The sequence below is a fragment of the Podarcis bocagei genome, assembly GCF_964188305.1.
Source record: "Podarcis bocagei genome assembly, chromosome: 9".
Classification (NCBI taxonomy): domain Eukaryota; kingdom Metazoa; phylum Chordata; class Lepidosauria; order Squamata; family Lacertidae; genus Podarcis; species Podarcis bocagei.
Window position 1 is genome coordinate 28,569,483 of NC_138134.1, and position 21,442 is coordinate 28,590,924.

At 40.0% G+C, this 21,442-nt stretch overlaps 1 protein-coding gene across 5 annotated transcripts in view; it reads right to left on the reverse strand.

Annotated features, from left to right (window-relative positions):
* Positions 1-21,442, reverse strand: part of STOX2 (storkhead box 2) — a 133,056-nt gene that overhangs the window by 17,653 nt on the left and 93,961 nt on the right. For all 5 annotated transcript variants that reach the window (XR_014011735.1, XM_081208763.1, XM_081208766.1 and 2 more), the window contains exon 2: positions 5,680-5,832. Coding sequence is in view for 4 of the 5 variants with exons in the window: in XM_081208763.1 (XP_081064889.1) it covers positions 5,680-5,832 (153 nt within the window). In the remaining variant the exon portion in view is untranslated. The remainder of the gene's footprint in view (positions 1-5,679; positions 5,833-21,442) is intronic.

A 21,442-nucleotide genomic window follows, 5' to 3' on the forward strand; every position in this document is an offset into this window, starting at 1 on the left:
TAAAAAATAAATAAAACACAGCGAAACCGGAATTTAAAATACTGCCTGACAGCAGTAGTGTTATTTAAGATTATGTAGTGCTTTAATAATTCAAAAGCAAAATATGTCTGGACACTGAATCATCAGACATGTACATTTTCCACATCTCAAGAAAGTGTGCTGTGCCCTCCACTGAGCTTCCAGACAGAAGATTATGTCTTGTTTGCTGGCCACAAAAGAAGGCTGACCTAAGGTGAACCCAGTTAAATGTAAGACACATTTCAAGCTGCTGTGTGTAAATTGGATGCAATTTAGAAAGGAAATGTATAGGAATCCTAGTTTTAGAAAGAGGCCACAATGAAGCATGGCAGCTGTCAGAAAATGACTTCCTCACTTCTCAAGGTAACAGCAGCATTAATAGTTATATTGCATTTCAGTTTACCGTGCCTAGATAGTCCCATACATTATGCTAATTTTGTAGCTACCTTGACAGTGAAAACGGCCAAAACGTCTTCCCTTTTGTTGCTGCATTCTAATGACTGGCACCTATTCCATTCCTAGCTTGGGCTCAGGGAGCATTATTCAACCTGCCTTCCAACAAATATTGAACATAACTTTACATAAAACGATTTCTTTTAATAAGATAATAGGCATTCACCGTGTTTGCCTATTAGGAAGAATTGTTTTATGTTCATCATTATAGTCAAGCTCTGCCAAGAGATTTGTGGAATCTCTCTCTCCTCTATATATGAGGATAAGCATGACAAGTGGAGGCCAACCTGGCCCTATCCAACAGCCAGAAAAGGAACAGTTGCAGTGTCATTGCTTCTTCACTTCCTGCATGGAAGAACACTCTGCTCCAGCTGGGAGTGCGGAGCTGAAGGGATGTTCTCCTAAGGTTACTGGGAGGCTGCATGCCTTGCCTCATAGGAAGAACATCACAGCAAGGAAGAGATCAGCTTGGCCCCATCCACTGGCCGGTGAAGATGCAGAATCAAATGCTTTCTTGCCTTCCCATCTTGTTTTCCTTTTGTATCATGTCTGTTAGATGGTGCATGCCCATAGGCTCACAATCTTATCTTTCAGTAAATAGACAGTATTTTGTAGTAGTAGTAGTAATAATAATAATAACCACTTAAATGCTTTAGTTAATGAAGTAGCAGCCTGCTCCCTCTCCCTTCCTTTTAAATAAAGCTAACCCTAAGGTATAAGAATAAAGGAGGCATGTTCTACTGGAATTGGTGTTTATTCACTATGAATACAGATTTATGAAAAGCAAATTCCAAATACTGTACTAAAGCTTCTAAAATGACCCCCCCCAAACTGTCACTGTGGCTTAACAAGGGGTAGAAAAAAAGCCATCCTTTGCTCATGATATACTAGTTTAAGATGTACAGTGCTTGCAATGTGAGGTTATAAATAATTAGTATACCTTATTTCTGATATAGCCATGACCCAGATTTGTACCTGCTCTGTTGCTCAGCAAACTAGGTGGCTATGTTGCAATGTAAAAACCTGCATTGAGGAAGCACATTTTTCTTCTAAGGCTGTGGCTTTGAAATTACTCAACCTTAAAGAGTTGTGTAAAAAGCAGCAAAGTAGCAGAAGCAGTTTGATAAGTGCAGCTTTAGATGGGCAACCAGTTTTTGAACCAGATGGGCTGTGGGTTGGTACTGGTTTTCACAAGCAAATGCCAGAGCAGTTATTAGCAATTCTGATGACTATAGGGGTGATCTATTCTTACTTTCAAGTATTTTGAATACCATCCTTCAGTAAAGATTCTGTGGGTGGTTTACATAAAAGCGGGGGGGGGGGGGGACGACGGGACACAATAAAAATAATATGAAAGGACTCCGTTATCACCAGTAATAACATCTGCAATCTGTGATGGAAACAAAACAGCGTTGGTATGAAAATGTTTATGTAACCACCACACACACAAAAGGCCTATAATATGAAACAGTTCTAAGAATAAAGGGTCCGGTAGCCACAAAAAACATCTGTCCACCAGCTTCTCACAGGACACTATGGAATGATATGTTTGCTTGATCTATTCTCATTGTACAGCATCATTTTAATTATTGATTCCAAAGTATTATTCTTTAACACTATCTCTGTTAACATTACTGCTATTTTTCTTACTCTTGCTATATTTGCAGGGAGGGCCAGAAACACATTTTTCTTATAACAAGCCATTCTGAGAAGTGTTTGGACGTGGTCTGCCTGTCCCCCAGGTTTTCTCCATTTCTTACTAGGCAGAAATTTGTTGCCCAACTTAGTTTGTATCAGCATGATGGAAATTTCTCATTAATATAACTTTCCTTGATTGGCTTTTTACAAGCCCTTTGAAAGGGCTCTTAAATCTTTTCCATGTCCCTTCTGCAAGTCTTCTTCTTGTTTATACCTGCCCTTTACTTTATCTTTTGTTGATCTTTTTCTTGTTTTCTTTCCTTTCTCATTGGGGGGTAGGTGTCGGGAGGACTCCAATCCAAAAGTATCTCCATCTCTCCTCAGCAGATCAGCCCATTCCCCACAGTCCCATTCCCCACAGTCAACACTGTAATCCAAAAAATATTTAAAAGCATGTTTCAAAGTCTTTCCAAAATTAAGAGCCCTCACAGCTCCAGACCCCCCCCCCCGGTCCACTCCAGATTCGAACTTCAAGAACAGCGGCTTATACTCCTGCAAGGCCTCGGATCTCTCCATTTGTGTTATTTGAGGTTCAACAACAACCTCCTCCATTTTCTTCTGCCCTGGCGCTTGCCCTATCAAAACAGATTCCTGAGCTGGTTTCTGAATGGTTTCTATATGGGTATTCGCCGTTTGTCCAAAGTCTTTAACTGCAACAGTCATCAAATCCATCTTCTCATGCATCTGCTCCAGCAAGGCACTTGTCTTGCAAAAAGCAAGCACCAAAACTTCTTGTCAACACATTTCCCCCCCCCCCCAAGGTTAGAGTCTGGTCTCACGATCCTAATCATACAGCTGTGAGGTCCCCAGATCAGCTCTGGCAACAAATTAACAAGCTCCCCCCTCTAGAGGAGACAATTTCTATTTGTATCCATCTTTTAAAAGCAGGACCAACAAGGAAAAATTACTTTCACTTTTCAAATACTTTGTTTCTTTTGATTGCAAGAAGCAACATTGGAATCAATATATTTCTCTTTTTTTTACTATCTGTCAAAAGACGTTCCATTCACAGTCGATGAACTTTCCCCATAAATTTCTGTCTCTGACACCCCGTTCCCAGGTTTGAGACGGTGGAAAATTTATCTTTCTTTACTCTCTCTCCTGCAGGCTTAAACAGTCAAAAATCCCCCTCTTTTCTCCTGCTTCCAAGAGGGGTTTTGGTGGTGATGAATGAAGGAAATTTAGAACTTTATATATGACTTTCCAGACTTTAGCTTACAAAGTTTTTGCTTCAATCTATTTACAAAAAACGGGAGGCGGACTTCCTGTTTAGAACCTTCCCGTTTCGGTGCCAAATTGAAATATTTCTTAATACTTAATCCAATTTTCCGTTCTACTCATGGGTACTTGTTTAGAGTCCAATTGTCCACAGGAAAAAGTCAGCGCTCTCTGGCAATGGCTGTGCGGCTTCACTCCGTAAAAGTAGCGGTTGATTCAAAACACCGCGCCACTCACCCCACGTCACTTCAGGCCCCCCCCCAAAAGGGGTTCCCTGCAAGTAAGGGAGGTGCTCCTGGTGTCAGCCGAATCCCACGTTCCCAGGCTTCCTCCGCCTGGGATTTTTAAAGGGTCTCCGCCTTCGCCGCGGTGGCAAGACCTGATTTTCACGGAGCGGGTTCCTCTCTGTCAGAGGAACTCCGCCATTGCCAATGGCGCTGTCCCGGAAGTCCTATTTTCTTGCTCTTTTTTATTTTATTTTTATATCTGTATCCTCTCGCTGAACTGGAAGCGGTAATCCATGGGATTGCTTTTCATGTTGATGATATATTAACTTAAATATCACATGCTGAAATTGTCTTACTTGAAACGGAGTAGAGAAATTTAGTCACTGGAGAGGATTGTGGATTACAAAATGAGTATACTTTTAACTTTTATATACATACAGACAAGCTGGCAGCTGTGCATGAGCTCCCATGTGCTAGGAACAAAAACCAAGGAAAGAGCCAACAGTTGTAAGAAATTATTTATTAGTTGGGTTAAGTAGGTGGTTTGCAACCTGCATGAATTGGCACTCCCTGTTATTCCACCTATTCTGTAAGATCTCTATTCATAGTCTTTTGTGTGGGTGAGATCAGAGAAGAAAAGAATCAGAAGCACTATTGCATTTCTGACTATGTCCAGATCTGCTCTTAAAAAGCTGTATCAGCAAGCTCTGCCCACCCAGTTGTGGAAGCTCAACTATTAAATATGGAAAAGAAAATTATGGTGGGGCGAGGAGGAAGATTTGAAAAGCAAAGATGAACTGAAGGACAGACAGAGAATTTAAATGAGCAGTTACTGTTCACAGAGGATTATGCTTTACAGGAAAATAGTAAAGAAATCAATGTTTTGGAAATCAAATCATTCCACAAAAGTGGAGAACACACCCCTCCAATAATATTATAGGGCAAGAGAAAATTGGACAATTTTAATTTCCCTTTCAGGAGAGTAAAACTTTCGCAAACACTTTCTTTGTAAAATCAATAAAAATATCCAAATTTTGATTGAAAAAGTGAGGTCCTTTGGCATTACCTCAGGAGGGTTAATCCCCAAAAGGAATCTTTAATAATAATGACGATAATAATAATAATGTCTGCTCAGAAGCAAGTCATGCTGAGTTCAACTGGGCTTTCTCTCAGGTAAAGGCGTATAGGATTGTAGCATAAGGGACTGTTGTTAATTTGTCTTAAAGTCCATTGCAAGTGCAGCCTACAGTATATGCTAATGGGTTGAGAAATCTCTTCTGGAGTATATTTTCGGCTGATAAGCAAAGTACTGTACTGATGTGTATAAATCCAAATTAGCCATCTGAAATATTTTTAATCTCAACTGTCTAGTGGAAGTGTTCTTTTCTTTGGGATTTCATTCTTTCGGCCCTTACTGTAGCACACCAAAGTTGTCATGCAGAAAACATTGAGATATGCTATGCTGGAAAGTAACATGAACTTTATGTGCCCTCTCCACCGCCTTTCCACCTCCAACATGGATCATTAATTTCATAGTCTTCTGAGAACACTGGCAACTCACCTTATAAATAAAGCCACACGTGAAGAGTAATAAAAGAACTCTGCTACAGAATGCAGCTACAATCCTATGCAAAGTTACTTCAGAGTAAACCCCACTGAACTAAGTAGGATTTACTTCTGCAAAAACAGGATCAGGCTGCATGTTAACTTCCCAACTCCCACCCCTAAAAAAAACAACCCCAAAAACCCCCAAGCATTTTTAATTCTCTAATATTTTGAACTCTTTTTAGAAAAGATGAAGGAAGTATTTGAAACATACTTTAAAATCCACACTCACATCTATTTAGAAAGAAAATCCTTTCCATGCACATATAATTGAGAATGAGGTGACAGACAAGCCCTGATTCAATATAACAAGAAAAGCAAGTGAAATAACCTGAATATACATCATTTCAAAACAGCAAGCTTGTAAAACTTTTACAGGTCATTTGAAATGCTTTGTTTAAAAATAAGGAAAAGAAAATCTGGGTCAATGTGAGCACAGATACATTAGCATGTATTTTACCTGGGAAACAGGTTGTTAGGTGTTCCATTAGCGCTTCTTGCGTGACTTGTTTTCGTGCTGAGTTCATTGCAGAAATGGCCAAGCAAAGGATTTCCCCAAGTGGGATAAACTGTGATTGACTGATGGGAGACATACTGATGGGCGATACATCACCTGCAGAGAGAAAATATTTTGCTTAAGTATCCTCAAAGCAAGCTGACTATATAGACACAGATGTTTCCAACGTAGTTTTGGAAGAAAACCTGGACAATAGAAGAATAGAGAACATTAAAACAACAACAACAACAACCCTAGACTATTTTCACAACAGAACTGACATTATTAAAACATATCAATCCCAAAAGTCTGGTTTAATGGGGTGGTGATGAGGGGGTTAAAATGTACAAGTCTTCAGGAGTATGGTGACATGAAAGGCTACAAAAAAAAAAATCTTTAGGAACAGGCAGCCTCCATTTTTTTAAATATAAAAAAACCCTGCTCTCTATCTTTAAGCAGATTGCTCGACAATTCTATAAAAAAATTCTAGCAGAGGGCTAACATTAATTACTCATTTTACTAGAATGAAACCACGAGTATTGAGAGGACTGTCAATCAAGAATGAAGAAGCTGACAGAGAAATCTGATGGAAGTTTTTGGCATCTGTATTTGACCTTATTAGGTTGTTTCCCCAATTTTTACCCCTTCGTCATCTTCTTTAAAAATCTGTGTAAAATCAGTGAATTTTTTAAAGAGCAATATAAATACCGCATTGAAAAAATATGGAACCGTTCCCTGTGATAAGCGATTATAAAGGACAAAAATCCCATATGCATGACGTTTCAAAGTCTGAACTCTACCTACTATTTCAAGCCTAATTCTCATTGAGGTGGTGAATTTGCATCAGCATCACTAGCAGGGGTTCATAAAGGCAACAATTTAATTTGAGATGGGGGGAAGGAATGAAGGGAGGAGGAATGGTAAACCATGAGTACATCTTTCAAGTAATGAGAGGCTTCAAATTTACAAAAATACAAAGGCTAATAAGAGAATTTGTTTTACACACGGTATTGCATTGATTGTAAGTGCAAGGTGCTTTCTTGTTTACTTAAAAGCAATATTAAAGTCGGTTCTTATGAGAAAGGATTTTAGATTCAGGCAAATGATTATCTTTGTTTCATTTATCTACCCTTCCATATCTCTAGCTGAAGGAGATGTTCCATGCAGTGAAGTGTATGCAATTCCCCTGCCTGAAATTGCACATGTGGAACCCATTTTTAAAAAATGAAACCCTCCCATCAGCTGTTTTAGTTGGAGAGCAGGGGGATGGACTCAGCCTCCCTTATTGTCCCTTTCTGAAAAAACATCTGGTTATCAAGAATTTCACCTTCAACACAGGCTCCCATGTGGAGGCCCAGCTGGTCTACATGCTCTCTGCTGGACTGAAGCTGTGCTTATGATTATAAGTGCATGGGACAAAATCAAATACTCCTCTAAATGCACTTAAGCCCAATGATTTCAGGGTGTTTGAAGGTGTCTAACTTTACTAGATTTTGTGTTAAATAGTTGCAGCAACACAACACAGGGTCTTGGGCATGTTAAATACACGAAACAGCCGCCAACACACCACTGCACTGGATTGTGGCCACTGCATTCAGTGGTATGACTTAGGATGCAGCTATTATTTTCTATTTAAATCATTTACTATTACTAAACAAATTGCTTCTGAATGCTTCTGCATACCTGAAAACTCTACTAATGTTTCGACTCTACACAACTTATTATAAAGTCAAACTAAACAATGAATAAATATTTGCATGGGCTGACTGCCTTTTAAAAGCATAACATAAGCCACTCCTTTTTAATTCTTAAAATAATTTTTAGTTCTTGTTTATCGTGACAGGGGAATTCTCATTTATTTTCACTGCTGACACAGTTAATACAATAGGCACTCTACAGATGTCTATGAGACATTTTGTGGCTCCTCATCTCAAATATTTTGTAGAGCTTACAGAGAACCAGTGACAGCTCCTCTTCATCTCACCTTCAGAGGTACTAATTTGTCATGTTTTATCATACTCTTAAAAATAATATTTGCTAACACTTATCTTCTACATTATTTCAGATCAATTTTAAAGTGCATTTTTCTTCTTAATAAAAAGTTGGGTAGCTTATTTCTTCTGAATACCACAACTCTTACGGAGCATGGAGGCAGGGGGAATCAACCATATGGCTCCCATTAACTTGGGCTGATGCTCGCTTAAAGCAGCTCTCCTTCAAAATTAAATTACCACACTCAACTTTCCAATGTTTATGCTCCAAATTAAAGGGCAAGCTGTGGGTGGGGGGAGTGCTTTTGCAATTTGACTGCCCAGTTTGTTTAAATGCCCAACAATTGGTTTTATCACCACTACTACTAACTGAAAGGAACAACAGTCAACTGAAAAAAGCAAAGCTGTTCCCTGTTACTTTCTTATCATACTAAGAAAACAACCTGAAAATGGCTACCAAACAGAATTTGCTTGAGTAGAGAAGATGCTTCTTGCAGATGGCTACATAAAAAACTGCAAAAAACAAAAATTTAATTTAATAAGAAAGTTTTCTAAGTGATAAAAAATGGATAATAATGAATGGATTCTTAAGGAGAATGTTATTCGAAATATCCAGTTAGATTCTCAGCATATACTTTCCACCCATTTCCTCCAACAGTATTTCTCAAACTTGAACTACAACTCCCATCATCCCTAACTAGCAGGACCAGTGCTCAGTGGATGATGGGAATTGTAGTCCAACAAACAGACTTAAGTTTGAAAAGACTTCAAGCGTCTCCTATGTCTTCCCTCAAGGAAGGGTCCTGTTCAGAACAAATTTAACCACAGAATATAGTTCACAGAATACAGCCCAATTATGCATCATTTCCACCCCTGATAAATTTGTTTATAATATAGAATGATTGCATGCAGAGTAATTTGGGTGCTACTATCGGGCACACAGTTCTGTTTGTCACAACAGCAAGTGTTTCATTCATGTCCCATCCCATTTATCTTATCCTTTCTTGCTACTGGCAGGACTTTGTGGAAACCGAAGAGATAAGGGGTGATGGAGGACTTCTCTATGAGCTCCTTTGGATAACCAAACTATCTGATAAGTGTCCATTAGTCAATTGTTTAGTGATAGTATGAAATACATCAGATGTACCCACTCTATGAAAAAAAGATTTGATTTGGCGGGAAAGTTTTCATTTCATAGGACAACTCAATACTAAACAGCAACTTGCTTGCTTGCTTGCTTTCTCTCTCTCTCTCTCTCTCTCTCTCTCTCTCTCTCGTGAAATGGGAAAGTCTTATCTCAGTGGTAAAACAATCCATCCATCCATCAATCAATCAATCAATCAATCAATCTTTATTACGGTCCAACAAATCATTACAAATCAATACACAATTCATACAGCCTACCTCCAGGTTAAACAAGCATTTTGTTTAGAATATAGGGCTCATTTGTTCTTGCAACCACCGATAAAAACTTTGCCACTGCTAACGTTCTAGCATTTGTCCGGTCTTCCAGTAGGAACCTGACATAGTGAGCCTCTGATTTTCCCAGGAGAACCATTAGCAGTCAGAGCACAAAATTGTGAGCAGGATGGACCAGTGCAGTATTTTTAAATAGTCCATAGCTATTTTTTAAAAAATAAAAAATATGATAAGTGCATTTTAATGTGATATTAAACTGAAAGTATTCATCTTCTAGATTCCTATTAATAACATTACCTTCTTCATTCTAAAGCAAATTAAAAATTTCCTCTTTTTAAAGATGAGAAGTAGTCATTTTTAAGATGAGAAGTAGTCATTCCAGAAAGAGCCCAAGCTTTCATAAGTGAGGCATATCCTGCATTAGCTATAGTGCCATACTATTTTATAATATTTTGGCTGATAAGTAAAAATGGTATCCTGACTTCAAGTTAAATTTCACATATCTTCCATTTTTTTGGAAATAAATTATTTCTTATATAATGCTACCTTTTGCTCTGTTTTAGTAACACTTTGTCAGTTTTATAAAAATTCATACACTTAGAAATAGTCTCCGTTTTCCTTTCTCTTCCCACCCAAATGTCACTGACATTCCACTCCGCCCTTCCCTCCCACTGTCCCTATACATATGTCAACAACAAAAAAGAGAAAAGAAAAACACAAAACAAGCCATCACAAAAAAACAAACAGAAGCACAAACCCACACATATCATATATTTGGAACACAGTCCATTTGCTTTGCTTGTGGTTTAAAACTAAAACTATTTGGGAAGTCACTTTAATGCCCTATAACTGCTGCTTTCTAAGAATTGAAACATGCAAGATCCTCTTCAAAATGCTATCTCAATTCCTACTGTAGCCCTGCTTTCAATATCCAAATAATATTTGGTCAAAGAAACCTACCAAAGTGTTCTAGAACACCTCAAAATATAAGTTATGCCTGAGACTTTAATTCTGCATTTCTCTCCTAGTTTGCCTTACATGTTTCTAGCTCTACTTTTTGAACTGCATCACTCTAAGTCAACTCTTTCATTATCTTATTAGACTGTTCAAAGTCCTAGCCTTGGGCAACCTGCAACTTTACAGTGGAGAAGCAGATGTTTATATGCTGATTGGCGAGACCTGGATATTGGGTTTTTCTTCCTCCCAAGTCCTGGGAGGGATGAGCCACTACAGGCCACTCTTGAGAGGCCAGCAAGTTTTGGCATGCTCCAGCAGACACTCTAAGTATCAAATGCTTTCTCCCATGCAATACTTCTGTTTCACAGCAGAGTGTACAGCTGCCTCTTGCAATCTTACAGTGAAACAGTGGAAGCCTTCTCCCAAGGAAGTACCAGAAGACAGGGTTCTTCTTCCACCCAAGTCATTGAAAGAAAGAGCCATTACCAGGCATACCTGAGAGCTTAGGAAGAGCAGGAGCTGTCAAAACACCCACAACATTGTAAAGTCTATGTTCCAGAGCACCCATATACAGTGGTGCCTCGCAAGATGAAATTAATTCGTTCCACGAGTTTTTTCGTCTAGCAAATTTTTCGTCTTGCGAAGCACGGTGTCGGAAAAGTTTTGGAAAAGCTTCAAAAATCGCCAAAAACCTCAAAAAAGGCTACCACACCGCGTTCTATGAATTGCTCCTTGAAGTCAAGTCGCAATTGTATTAACAGTGTTAAGAAAAAGGAAACAAACTTGCAAAAAACGCAAGACGTTTTCGCCTTGCGAAGCAAGCCCATAGGGAAATTCGTCTTGCGAAACAGCTCAAAAACCGCAAAACCCTTTCGTCTAGCGAGTTTTTCGTCTTGCGAGGCATTCGTCTTGCGGGGCACCACTGTACTACATTTACCTTTAAGTATATGCTACCCTTTACATCTGTGTATCACCTCTTTAGGTCCTTTGAGCAAGGAAAGCTTTTAATTTCCAGTCCATGAAAAGCTTCCCTTGCTCAAATGACCTAAAGAGGTAATGGCATATATGCCAACCTCATAAATGAGTCCCCTTGAGTTTAATGGGGCTTATTCTTGCATTACTGAGTGGCAGCCTAGACTCTGGTTTAGGAGCGGGAATGGGGAAACCAAGGTCTTAAACAGGTGTATCTTCGCAATCAGGCACAGGGGGATATAGCTATGGAGAAGCATCAATGATTATACACTCACCAATTTTGTATCATGCCAAGCCCTGTGGCAGCCATTTTGTGAGTGGCGCCCACAGCACTCTCTCAAAATTTGAGATGTGCCCACTAGTCCAAAAAGAGTGGTGACCCCTGCTCTATAAGCCAATCAAAAGCAAACTCAGGTAAATATGCACACATGAGACCTGAAAAACCTGTTTGAAGACACACTTCAACTTTCAAAAAAATAAATAAAATAGCAGTTATGCACAATAATTTCCACTGAACACTAACACTCTGCTCTTCATGTCACAAACAATGATGCTGTCAGTTGGCCTCTGGTGACAACAGAATATTGAAAGTTTCTATGCTGTGTGGAGAACTTCTACTGCTGGTTAAGTGGCACCCAGCCATTGTTTAGTATCTATTTATTAAATTTATATCCCATCCATCTGCTTGCACTAAGACATGGTTTGGCTTAGCGTATATGCAAACTAGGTCAGTGGAAGATTAAGACAATAAGCATTTGCATTACAAATTTCAAATTTGCAAGTTATATTCAAAATTATTTTCAAAAAGGGTAGTGATACCATCAGGATAAGACTTTGGGGCAGGGGCCCCAGTTCACACTCAGTGAAGCAGTGTTGGCATACCACATTTTGAAGTAATATACCTTACCATCTAAAGAAGCTAAGACCATTTATTCCAGAGTGCAAAATTACCTAACTGAACCACTGCAAAAGGGAACTGGGAGTGCATTTAACAATCAAGCTTACATTTAAAGCTAGTAGTATAGTTTGACCTGTCCAAAACAAACTTCTGAAATTTCTATTTATGCTAACATTCCTTCATACATGCTTATCTTAATATAGCTTGATAGAATATGCTGACTATCTAGGTACAAGATAAACAAAGGCCATCACTGGATTAAAAATATTAGATTAGAAAATTACAGCATTTCCTATTTGGGTTTTGTTTTCAACAAGAACCGAAGTATTCTCAACATGCGCTGTTTCAGGTAGAGTGAACAGATGTACAGAACAATGGCTAAAGTTCAGTGGAAGGGAAAAGTCACGCCCTCAACATCCTTTTTTGCCAGAAATAAATATCCAAAATGATAAAAAACCATATTTTAATATATTTTCCCTCACATTCAACGGCTAGGCAAAACTCCAATGCCATAAATTCACATCTTCTAAGCACATTTTTTTTAAAAAGTCTATATAAAATACAGAGCATGTTCTTCACAAAACCTAAACGAAAGCAAAAAAAGTTTAAAAAGGCTAAAATCATACTTTTCCAAGATTTTAAAAGCTATGTGTTAGTAAAACCACACAATATGCTAAAATGGAGCAGTCTTTATCCCCTTGCAGATATGCTTCCTTCATCTGCATGGACAACCACACCAGATACAGACAAAAAAAAGATATTATTATGAAAACATCTATTTCATAGTATAGATGAAGACTAGAGTCCACAGGACTCTCTGAAAGACTGCACTGGACCTGAAAAATGACAAATACACCTTACCTTTAAAATCAGGCTATGATCAAGAACACATTACCTATAAATTGGTCACAGTTAAATAATTCAGCAGTGCCTGGACAATTAAGAGTAGATGTCAACTTATCAGACCGCAGAGCACACAAGCAAAATTAAGTTAGCTGGAAAGGACTTTAGGAATGTGGCTCCTCATTCATTAATTTGCTTTACAGTATCTAGTGCAACTCAGCATTTCTAGACCAGTTCTACTTCTACTTTCTGGAATGGAGGCACTCACAATGATGGGGGAAGTAACACTGCGCTGCAATGCCTCAGGATTCTGCCGTGTCACCTTCCGCCTGGATCTCTGCAAAGTGAAGTCATATGAAAGCATTGGCCAACCTCACTCTTCACCACCATACCCAGAATCCTTTGTAAGCTGAAATGAGTAATTGCTCTGGGAAAATGCTATCGCACAGTGTTCCAGGTTTTCTAGAGAAGCTTTTGGAAAACTGCCTAGGTGCACTGTATAACAGAAACAAAACAGCTAAAACAGTGGCCAAAATAACCAAGTAATCACTAATTACCGTATTTTTCGCCCCATAAGACGCACTTTTTCCCCTCCAAAAATGAAGGGGAAATCGGGGTGCGTCTTATGGGGCGAATGCCTGCAAGCCTCGCGCGCCCGGCAGGAGGTCCCACCGGGTGCGCGAGGCTTGGGGCGGCAGCCTGTCGCCAGAAGCACGGGGAGCCCTCGGGAGGGCTCCCCCTGCTTCGGGCGAGTGTCTGCAAGCCTCGCGCACCCGGCAGGAGGTCCCACCGGGTGCGCGAGGCTTGGGGCGGCAGCGGACTGCTTGCGCGCACCTAGAAGCTTGGGGCGCGCTGAGCTCAGCACGCCCCAAGCTCCTGGTGTAGCGCAGCGATCCGCTAGCCCTGGGAGAACCCCGCGGCTCTCCCAAGGCTAGCGGACTGCTTGCGCGCACCTAGAAGCTTGGGGCGCGCTGAGCTCAGCACGCCCCAAGCTTCTAGGTGCGCGCAAGCAGTCCGCTAGCCCTGGGAGAGCCCCGCGGCTCTCCCAAGGCTAGCGGACTGCTTGCGCGCACGCAGAAGCTTGGGGCGCGCTGAGCTCAGCACGCCCCAAGCTCCTGGTGTAGCGCAGCGCACCTGGGGGGGAAATAAATTATTTTTCCTTTATTTCCCCCCCAAAAATCTAGGTGCGTCTTATGGGCCGGTGCGTCTTATGGGGCGAAAAATACAGTAGTTACCATTTTAACTCCTAGAGTTTTTGAAGGAGTGGATACTGTATTAAGATCTAAAACTTGTCAAGTGTTAATAATTCAAATATGCATCAGCTTCTAAAATAATAAATTAGATGGCTGGTTCACTTACCAGCTTTTATAATACAACCACAGATTCCTGAACGGCTCTCTTTCGACCATAGAAAAAGAAACTGTAGTCCACTTGAGCAGTGCAGAATTGGGGGAGGCGTGGCTCGCTTTTGAGCTTAATGGTGGCTTAGTATCAAGTCTCCCACCACCACTGAGCTTATATTGCTTCAGGCAATGGCTGTATTGAGAACTAGACAACAGCAAATCTGTTATGCAGTGGGGAACCCTTGGGAGGAAAGCAAAGATGGCCAAATTGAGCAGGGAAGAGGTAACTGATGAGAGCATGTCTGAGCTGTCAAACACGGAGGCCATAACTAGCATGGTGCATGGCAACAGCAAAACAACAAGGAGTGTGAAACTGACAAATGTGGCCAAGGACAAGGGTGAAACCGATGAATTCACTGCAAAGGTTAGATGAACATTAGCTGCTCAAGTCGATCAAGGCCAAGTTATAGGATCTCTTCTTGCAAATTGTGGAGTTAAATAACACTGCAAATGAAGCTATGACTATGAGCCTGGACAATCAGGCAAAGGTAGACATTTTAAAAATGGGAGGTGGGGGATCCATTGGCTGTGCTTGCCAGAGCTGATGGGAGCTGCAGCTCGGCAACATATGGAAAGCCAAAGGTCCCCCACTCCTGCCCTAAAGATAGAACTACAACTTTTCAATGGGGTAGCCAGACTGGAAATAAACTACTCCAAGTCTATATAATACCACTAAATATGTCACAAGCAGAGAAGAACTGTCCTCAGGCTTCACTTTGCAGGACTCACCTGCTGCTGAGGGCCTGAAGGGCCTTGCCTGCCTCCTTCCATCTGGGCAGAGAGGGCTCCATTTTTGTTTTTTAAATTGCTTTTATTTTTTATTTGTCATTTTAAGTTGTAATTGATATTAATGCTGTACAGTGGTACCTCGGGTTACAGACGCTTCAGGTTACAGACTCCACTAACCCAGAAATAGTACCTCGGGTTAAGAACTTTGCTTCAGGATGGGAAATCGCGTGGCTAAAGTGGAACCTCAGGTTAAGAACAGACCTCCAGAACGAATTAAGTTCTTAACCCGAGGTAGCACTGTATTCCTAGTTTTAGATTTTATGATTTATGTGGAAATTCTTTTCCATTCGGTTGTGTACTTTTGATGTGTTTTATTTATTGCTTATGACTTTTGTTCCATTGGTAATAATGTAAATCTTGTCATGTTGTAAGCTGCCTTGAGCATTGTTTTAACTATGGAAAGGTGGCATACAAATAAAATGCTGCTGCTGCTGATTTTAGTGGGTTTAGGTACTTCGGGGTAACAAGGCCAAGCTGAGAAACACATTTGTGGGAAATTGTATGGGCAGATTAGAAGGGAGATGAAAAACTGGCATAACCGGAACTTGTCATGGTTTGGGAGGACAGCAGGCATTAAAATGGCTATACTGCCAAAGCACTACTTCTTTTTCCAGACCCTCCCTGTCACTATTCCAAATAATTGGTTCTCAAAGCAGCAGTGGCTTTTGAATAGCTTCACAACAAAAAACATGAGGAGCAGCATGATTAATGCCACATTGTACAGACCACGTGACAGGGGTTCTGGGAATGCCTAATCTAAAGCTGTATTATGATACCTTCCTGCTGAAGCATCTTATTCATATTATATGGGGATCCCAGGGAATACAATAGGTGCAACTTGAGATGTATCTTTCAATACCTACTGTATCATCTTTTCTGCTTTTCAACCCATCATGAGCAATAATACATAAGATTAGCAATCCCTTTTTATGGACATCTTTGCAGGTCTAGAAATGCTGGAACTCCTTTTTAGCTCAAATACAGCCTACCATTATTCCAATATTGGACTACTTGACGTTTTGCTGCCCAGACAAGTATGATAAATTGAAGTGAGGGGGAGTTAAAAGGATAATCAAAGTAAAATATAGAATTATTAGGGGCTACCTGATGACACAGCATTCTTTGCAAGATAAATTACAAGAGTGAAACATAGCTGGTTTCAAATAGCACAACTAATTGCTTTATTATTAAAATTTGTATCCACCAATCATCTGAAGATCACAGGGTGGTTCAGTCTAGTTCTCTAACCAGAAGGGACAAGGGTCTTCGCTCTCTCACCTTGGTTGAGCATCATTGCGTGGCAACAAGTTTGTATTGCAAAAGCACGACTTCTGAATTGTACAAGGTATTAAATGAACTGTAAGATTTCAGAGCATGTCGAAAGGTGACCTGGAAACACTAATCGAGGATGAGCAGTGGGACAGAATATAGACAACAACACCTCCCCCCCCCAAACAAACTTAGCTAAAATACAAGAAACCACAATTAAACTACTTTTAAGGTGGCGCTTTATGATTAAGGGAGTCTCAACTCTGTGCTGACAAGAACATGGGGGATGCGGTTGCTACTGCACATGTGGAATTGTGAAATACTTCAGACTTTTTGGTGGCAGGTCTTTGAGGATGTGCCAAGATCATGAAACAATTTTTTTGTTTAGACCTTGCGTTATTTTACATACAGAATAATAAAATTCCGAACACAATACATAAATACTGAATTTGTATGGTTCTAGCAATCACCAACTTAAAATCAGACCCTCTCATAACATTTAACACAACCTCACAGGGTAGTCAAGGGAATGTCCAATCAATTTGATGCAACATGGTTCCTGTTTCTTTGTTTCATCAACGCTTGCAAAGATGTTATTTATCCTCCAGCCAAACATGCAACATTATGGTGTGGATGTGTCCACACAAAAGAGTAAAGTTTTACTTTCCTGTTATTGTAACTTTCCTAACTCACCTGTTGTGGATGAATACCGTTGTGATTGATTATTATTTATTATTCATGTTGTGTTCTGGAAAATTGTGGAAAAAACATTATTAATTTTATTTTATTTTTACAATAATTCTCTGTGTTAAATTCACTGCTAAGGGCTGTTTGCCAATAATTCAAACTGGTGAACAAGTCCTTGCAGGCTTGCCTCTCATCATCCTATTCACTTTTTTATGCATGCACCAAAGAGGAAGCCTTGAAACCACGCCAGTAAGTTGGCAATTAAATGTCAAACAGCTCCAAAGACAGAAAGCCAGTAAAACGGCTGCTTCTCTTGCTCCTGACAAAGAAGGTAACATTCAGAATGAGGTCACTGTGTGAGGTTGCTCTCAGCATGTGATTTGTATTTCCTTCGCTAGAGTCTGTAACATTCTATCTGAGAAAAAAAGAACTCAAGGCAGGTCTGGGCTTATAAGAGGTTGGATTGCAGCGATGAAAATGTATTTTGTATCCCATGTGTTTGAGTTAGGGGAATGGTGAGTGTAGCACCTATCACATGCAAGAAACAGGAATTTGACATTGATGGAGGGAAGGGGAAATGATATAGCTTGTACCAGTCATTAGTTGTGTGTGTGTGTGTGTGCGCGCACACACACACACACACACACACACACACACACACACAAAATATTATCAAGAGGATCTGCCCATAGCAGCTTGTGTTCTATTTTGATACCTAATCTAGAGAGTTTGACCGTATCATTCTAAATGGAACTCAGCTTTCAAAACTTTTCTGGGCTAGTAAACAATTGTGCTAAAAGGTTAAGAGTTTGAAATATGGTTAGTTTCGTTTTTCTCAGGCCTTCTCTGTGATGAGATGGCAGCTGTTTTCATTGGCCTGCGGCACAATAGCTCATCTGCCATGCGAAAAACCACTGGAAGGTATCGTACACATACCTACTGAGCTCCAAAGCCAAGCTTCTGTGTCATCTAGAGGAAGTCAATCCTGAACCAGTGTCTCATGACTAAAATGATAGACAAAAGGTAATGAGAAGAACCCTGCAAATGTGTTAGTCAGCCATCAGTCCTATTAACACTTCAAATTGGCTTATCATATTTTCAATGGCTCTACCATACCAAGGTCTCCTCCTCCTACTTCTCTTTCTGTCAGACTGCTACCCTGTAACTTCTGCAACCCGCGACCCGCACGTCTGCACACGTGCGAGTTGCGATTCGGCGCTTCTGCACAAAGCATGATTTAGCACTTCTGCACATGCACATGCGCCAAAACCCGGAAGTAACCCGTTCCAGTACTTCTGGGTTCGGCGTGGTGCACAACCCGAAATCACGCAACCCAAAGCATCTGTAACCCGAGGTATGACTATACCAGCTGCTCACCACCCCTGGTTAGAATTCTTGACTTAAAGCCAGTAATCAGGATGTGTACCTCACCCATAAGAATTTGTTAGCTCTCCATCTTCCCCTGAATGAGTGTCTCCCCCCTTTAACTCATCTAATATGTCCTGTCATCACAAAAGGGCAATTCTTTTCAATTCACTGTTTGCAGAGGTTGAGAATATTCGGATACAGAAATTAGATACAAAAGCTTCTATTACTGCAGACCATTCCATTCTTCCTAACAAGTATAACAGGTAACAGCCCATTAAAATGCTTTTAAGTTTTTAAATCCTTAACCAAGTAACATGCTATGATGCCAACAGAACAGTAGTCAGTATTAGCAAACTATCTGCAGTATTAAAAGGAACATTGCTATGTGTATCCCTAGAAATAAGCAACAGAAGAGAGGCCAAAGAAAAAAAGAGATTTGATACTAAAATGTTTTACAAAAAATACATGTTTTATATTGGCCACATAATAACCTGAGAAACTGACTTCTTATCTCGATCTTCAAATTAGGTAGGATTGTTGGAGAAAACAAGTCAAAAGCATGCAAATGTCCACATCTGAGAATTACAAAAAAAAAGCAAATATTTTTGCAGCTGAGGGGATTTGTATTCTGTATCAAAAAGGTATGTCTACCTAGAGAATGATAGTAAAATCCTCCATTGTGTTTCACCATTGTGTCCAGTAGTCCGAGAAAAACTGCTGGTCCCCTACAGAAATATTGTGGAAGCACAGCCTTTGTATCATGCCCCCAACCCTAATTCTTAATTGCAATAGCCCAAATTTTCCCTCTGCTTACCAGTACGTAGGTGGCTGGTCTATGTAAATTAGAAGATGACCTCAGTGGTATCTGAAAAAGCCACATTATTGAGCTAGGATAACCTTGGAAGTTTTTTCCCTTAGGCCAACTTGAGGACTTGGCAAATGGTGCACCATAATCTGTATCAAAGCAACCTCTTGAAAAGGGCCTAGCTGATCTAAATGCAGCAGCTCATAAACTTTAGGAAATACTGGTCTGGTTTGCACAGCACACTAAGCCATGGTTTGTTTACCAAAATACATACAAATCAGAAACTGTCCCTAGTGATCAAACTGCAGTGCACATTATTTAGGATGTGGGGGAAAGCACAAAATGAAAACGGTTCAGACAGCACAGAAGAATTTGAGAAAATAAGTCGCTTTCAAGAAACAATGAAAAGTAAGCACAACATAATGAGTTTTGCATTGTTTTTTTTTTTTTTTTTGCTCTTTTGCATTTGACTAACCTTTGCCCTGAATCAGCCCATGGCTGCACCTCAGTATTATTAATGATGCAGCACAGAGCAGCAATCCTAAATAAACTTACAGTGTGCTTTTTATTTACAGTAGAATTTACCTAAACATGCATATGATTGTGCTGCAGGTCTCATTTAAAGTCTCTGATTTAAAATGTGCCAGAATAAACCTGCCACAGATCTGCACCTGGAGCCCAAATTGGTGTGCTGATAAACCACTAGAGGGAGTATTCCTTGTGGCCAAAAACCTGCCAATAGAAATGCATTACACAGCTGCTGTTCCTAGGAAGTATTTAATTATGTGCTGACTTGCAAGTTCTCACAGATTTCTGAGATGGGCAAAGAGCATAAAGAGCATATTTGCTTGCGCAAGAGTGTTTTCTAATGCTTGACAGTTCAAAACCCAGACCAGTTCAGGAAGGTTTTTCTAAAGAAAGCAGAGAAAGAGGCACCATAATGCAAGATATTCAAAATCAAAGCATATGGCATATTCACTTGATAGCACAAAGAATCAACACCCTTAAATACATATTTTTTAAGAATATTTGTTTATCGGTGGAAATTTCTGAGAACCGCTTTCAGCTTCAAAGCTGGCCACTCTTCTGTGAAACACTTTTGATAGGTGAGTGTATCTTGTGAGGTCAGGTAGAATCGTGTCCACTTTTGGCAGGCGTCAACTCCACCCTGGAACTACCAAGCAGAGCCAATCTCGGTGAGGCTTGCATTCAGCATCAGTTTAAAAGCCCCACAGCCAATGAACAATCACAAGCATGTCTCACCCCTGGCCTAAACCAAAGGCAAAGGCATTTTAGTTTAATTAATGAAATGAAAATCTCTGCTTAATATTCAAGGTTGTTCTGAGTGGTAGTCAGAACACCCCTTTTTGCATTTCTGTGGTTATATGTATATTGTTATAACAATCAAGAGAAAAAAACTAGTATACAATCATCTTTCTGTGATAAAGAAATCATGATTTTGTATATTATTCTCACATTTAAATGGGAATTTGAAGAACCCTATGTATAACCTATTAGCAAAATGTGGCCCTGTTACTGTTCTTCACTAGCATACTAAACACAAAGCCTGCTATTTAAAAATAGCTATGATACTGCTGTTACATGGACACACAAAAACGCATATCCAAGCTATTTCTTAAAAAAAGATAAAAAATTAAGCCTTACGTGTTAGAGCAGGGGGTTAGCAAACTTTTTCAGCAGGGGGCCAATCCACTGTCCCTCAGACCTTGTGGGGGGCTGGACTATATTTTTTTTGGGGGGATGGACAAATTCCTATGCCCCACAAATAACCCAGAGATGCATTTTAAATAAAAGAACACATTCCACTCATGTAAAAACACCAGGCAGGCCCCACAAATAACCCAGAGCTGCATTTTAAATAAAAGGGTACATTCTTCTCATGTAAAAACATGCTGATTCCCAGACTGTCCATGGGCCAGATTAGAAGGCAATTGGGCCGGATTTGGCCCCCAGGCTTTAGTTTACCTACCCATGTGTTAGAGGGCCTTGGAATCCTGAAACATGCAGATGACAATCCCACACAACACTGCATGTGTGTAAACCTCAGTGACTGTCTGCAGGTTTTTAATCACACAGGTAACACCAGATTATAGCAGCCTACCCAGTTTAGCATCCTGACATTGAACAGCTAAAGTTGGTGTTTTCCAAATCACTCAAAAAAGAGAAAGAGGTAGCTGTGCTGGCCTGCAGCAGCAGCAACATCAGCAGCAACAACAACAACAAAAATCCATGTTAGGGCAATATCCAAATCAGAATTATTTATAAAAGTTAACTTATGAAGAATTAGTGCCCAAATCTGCTTGTT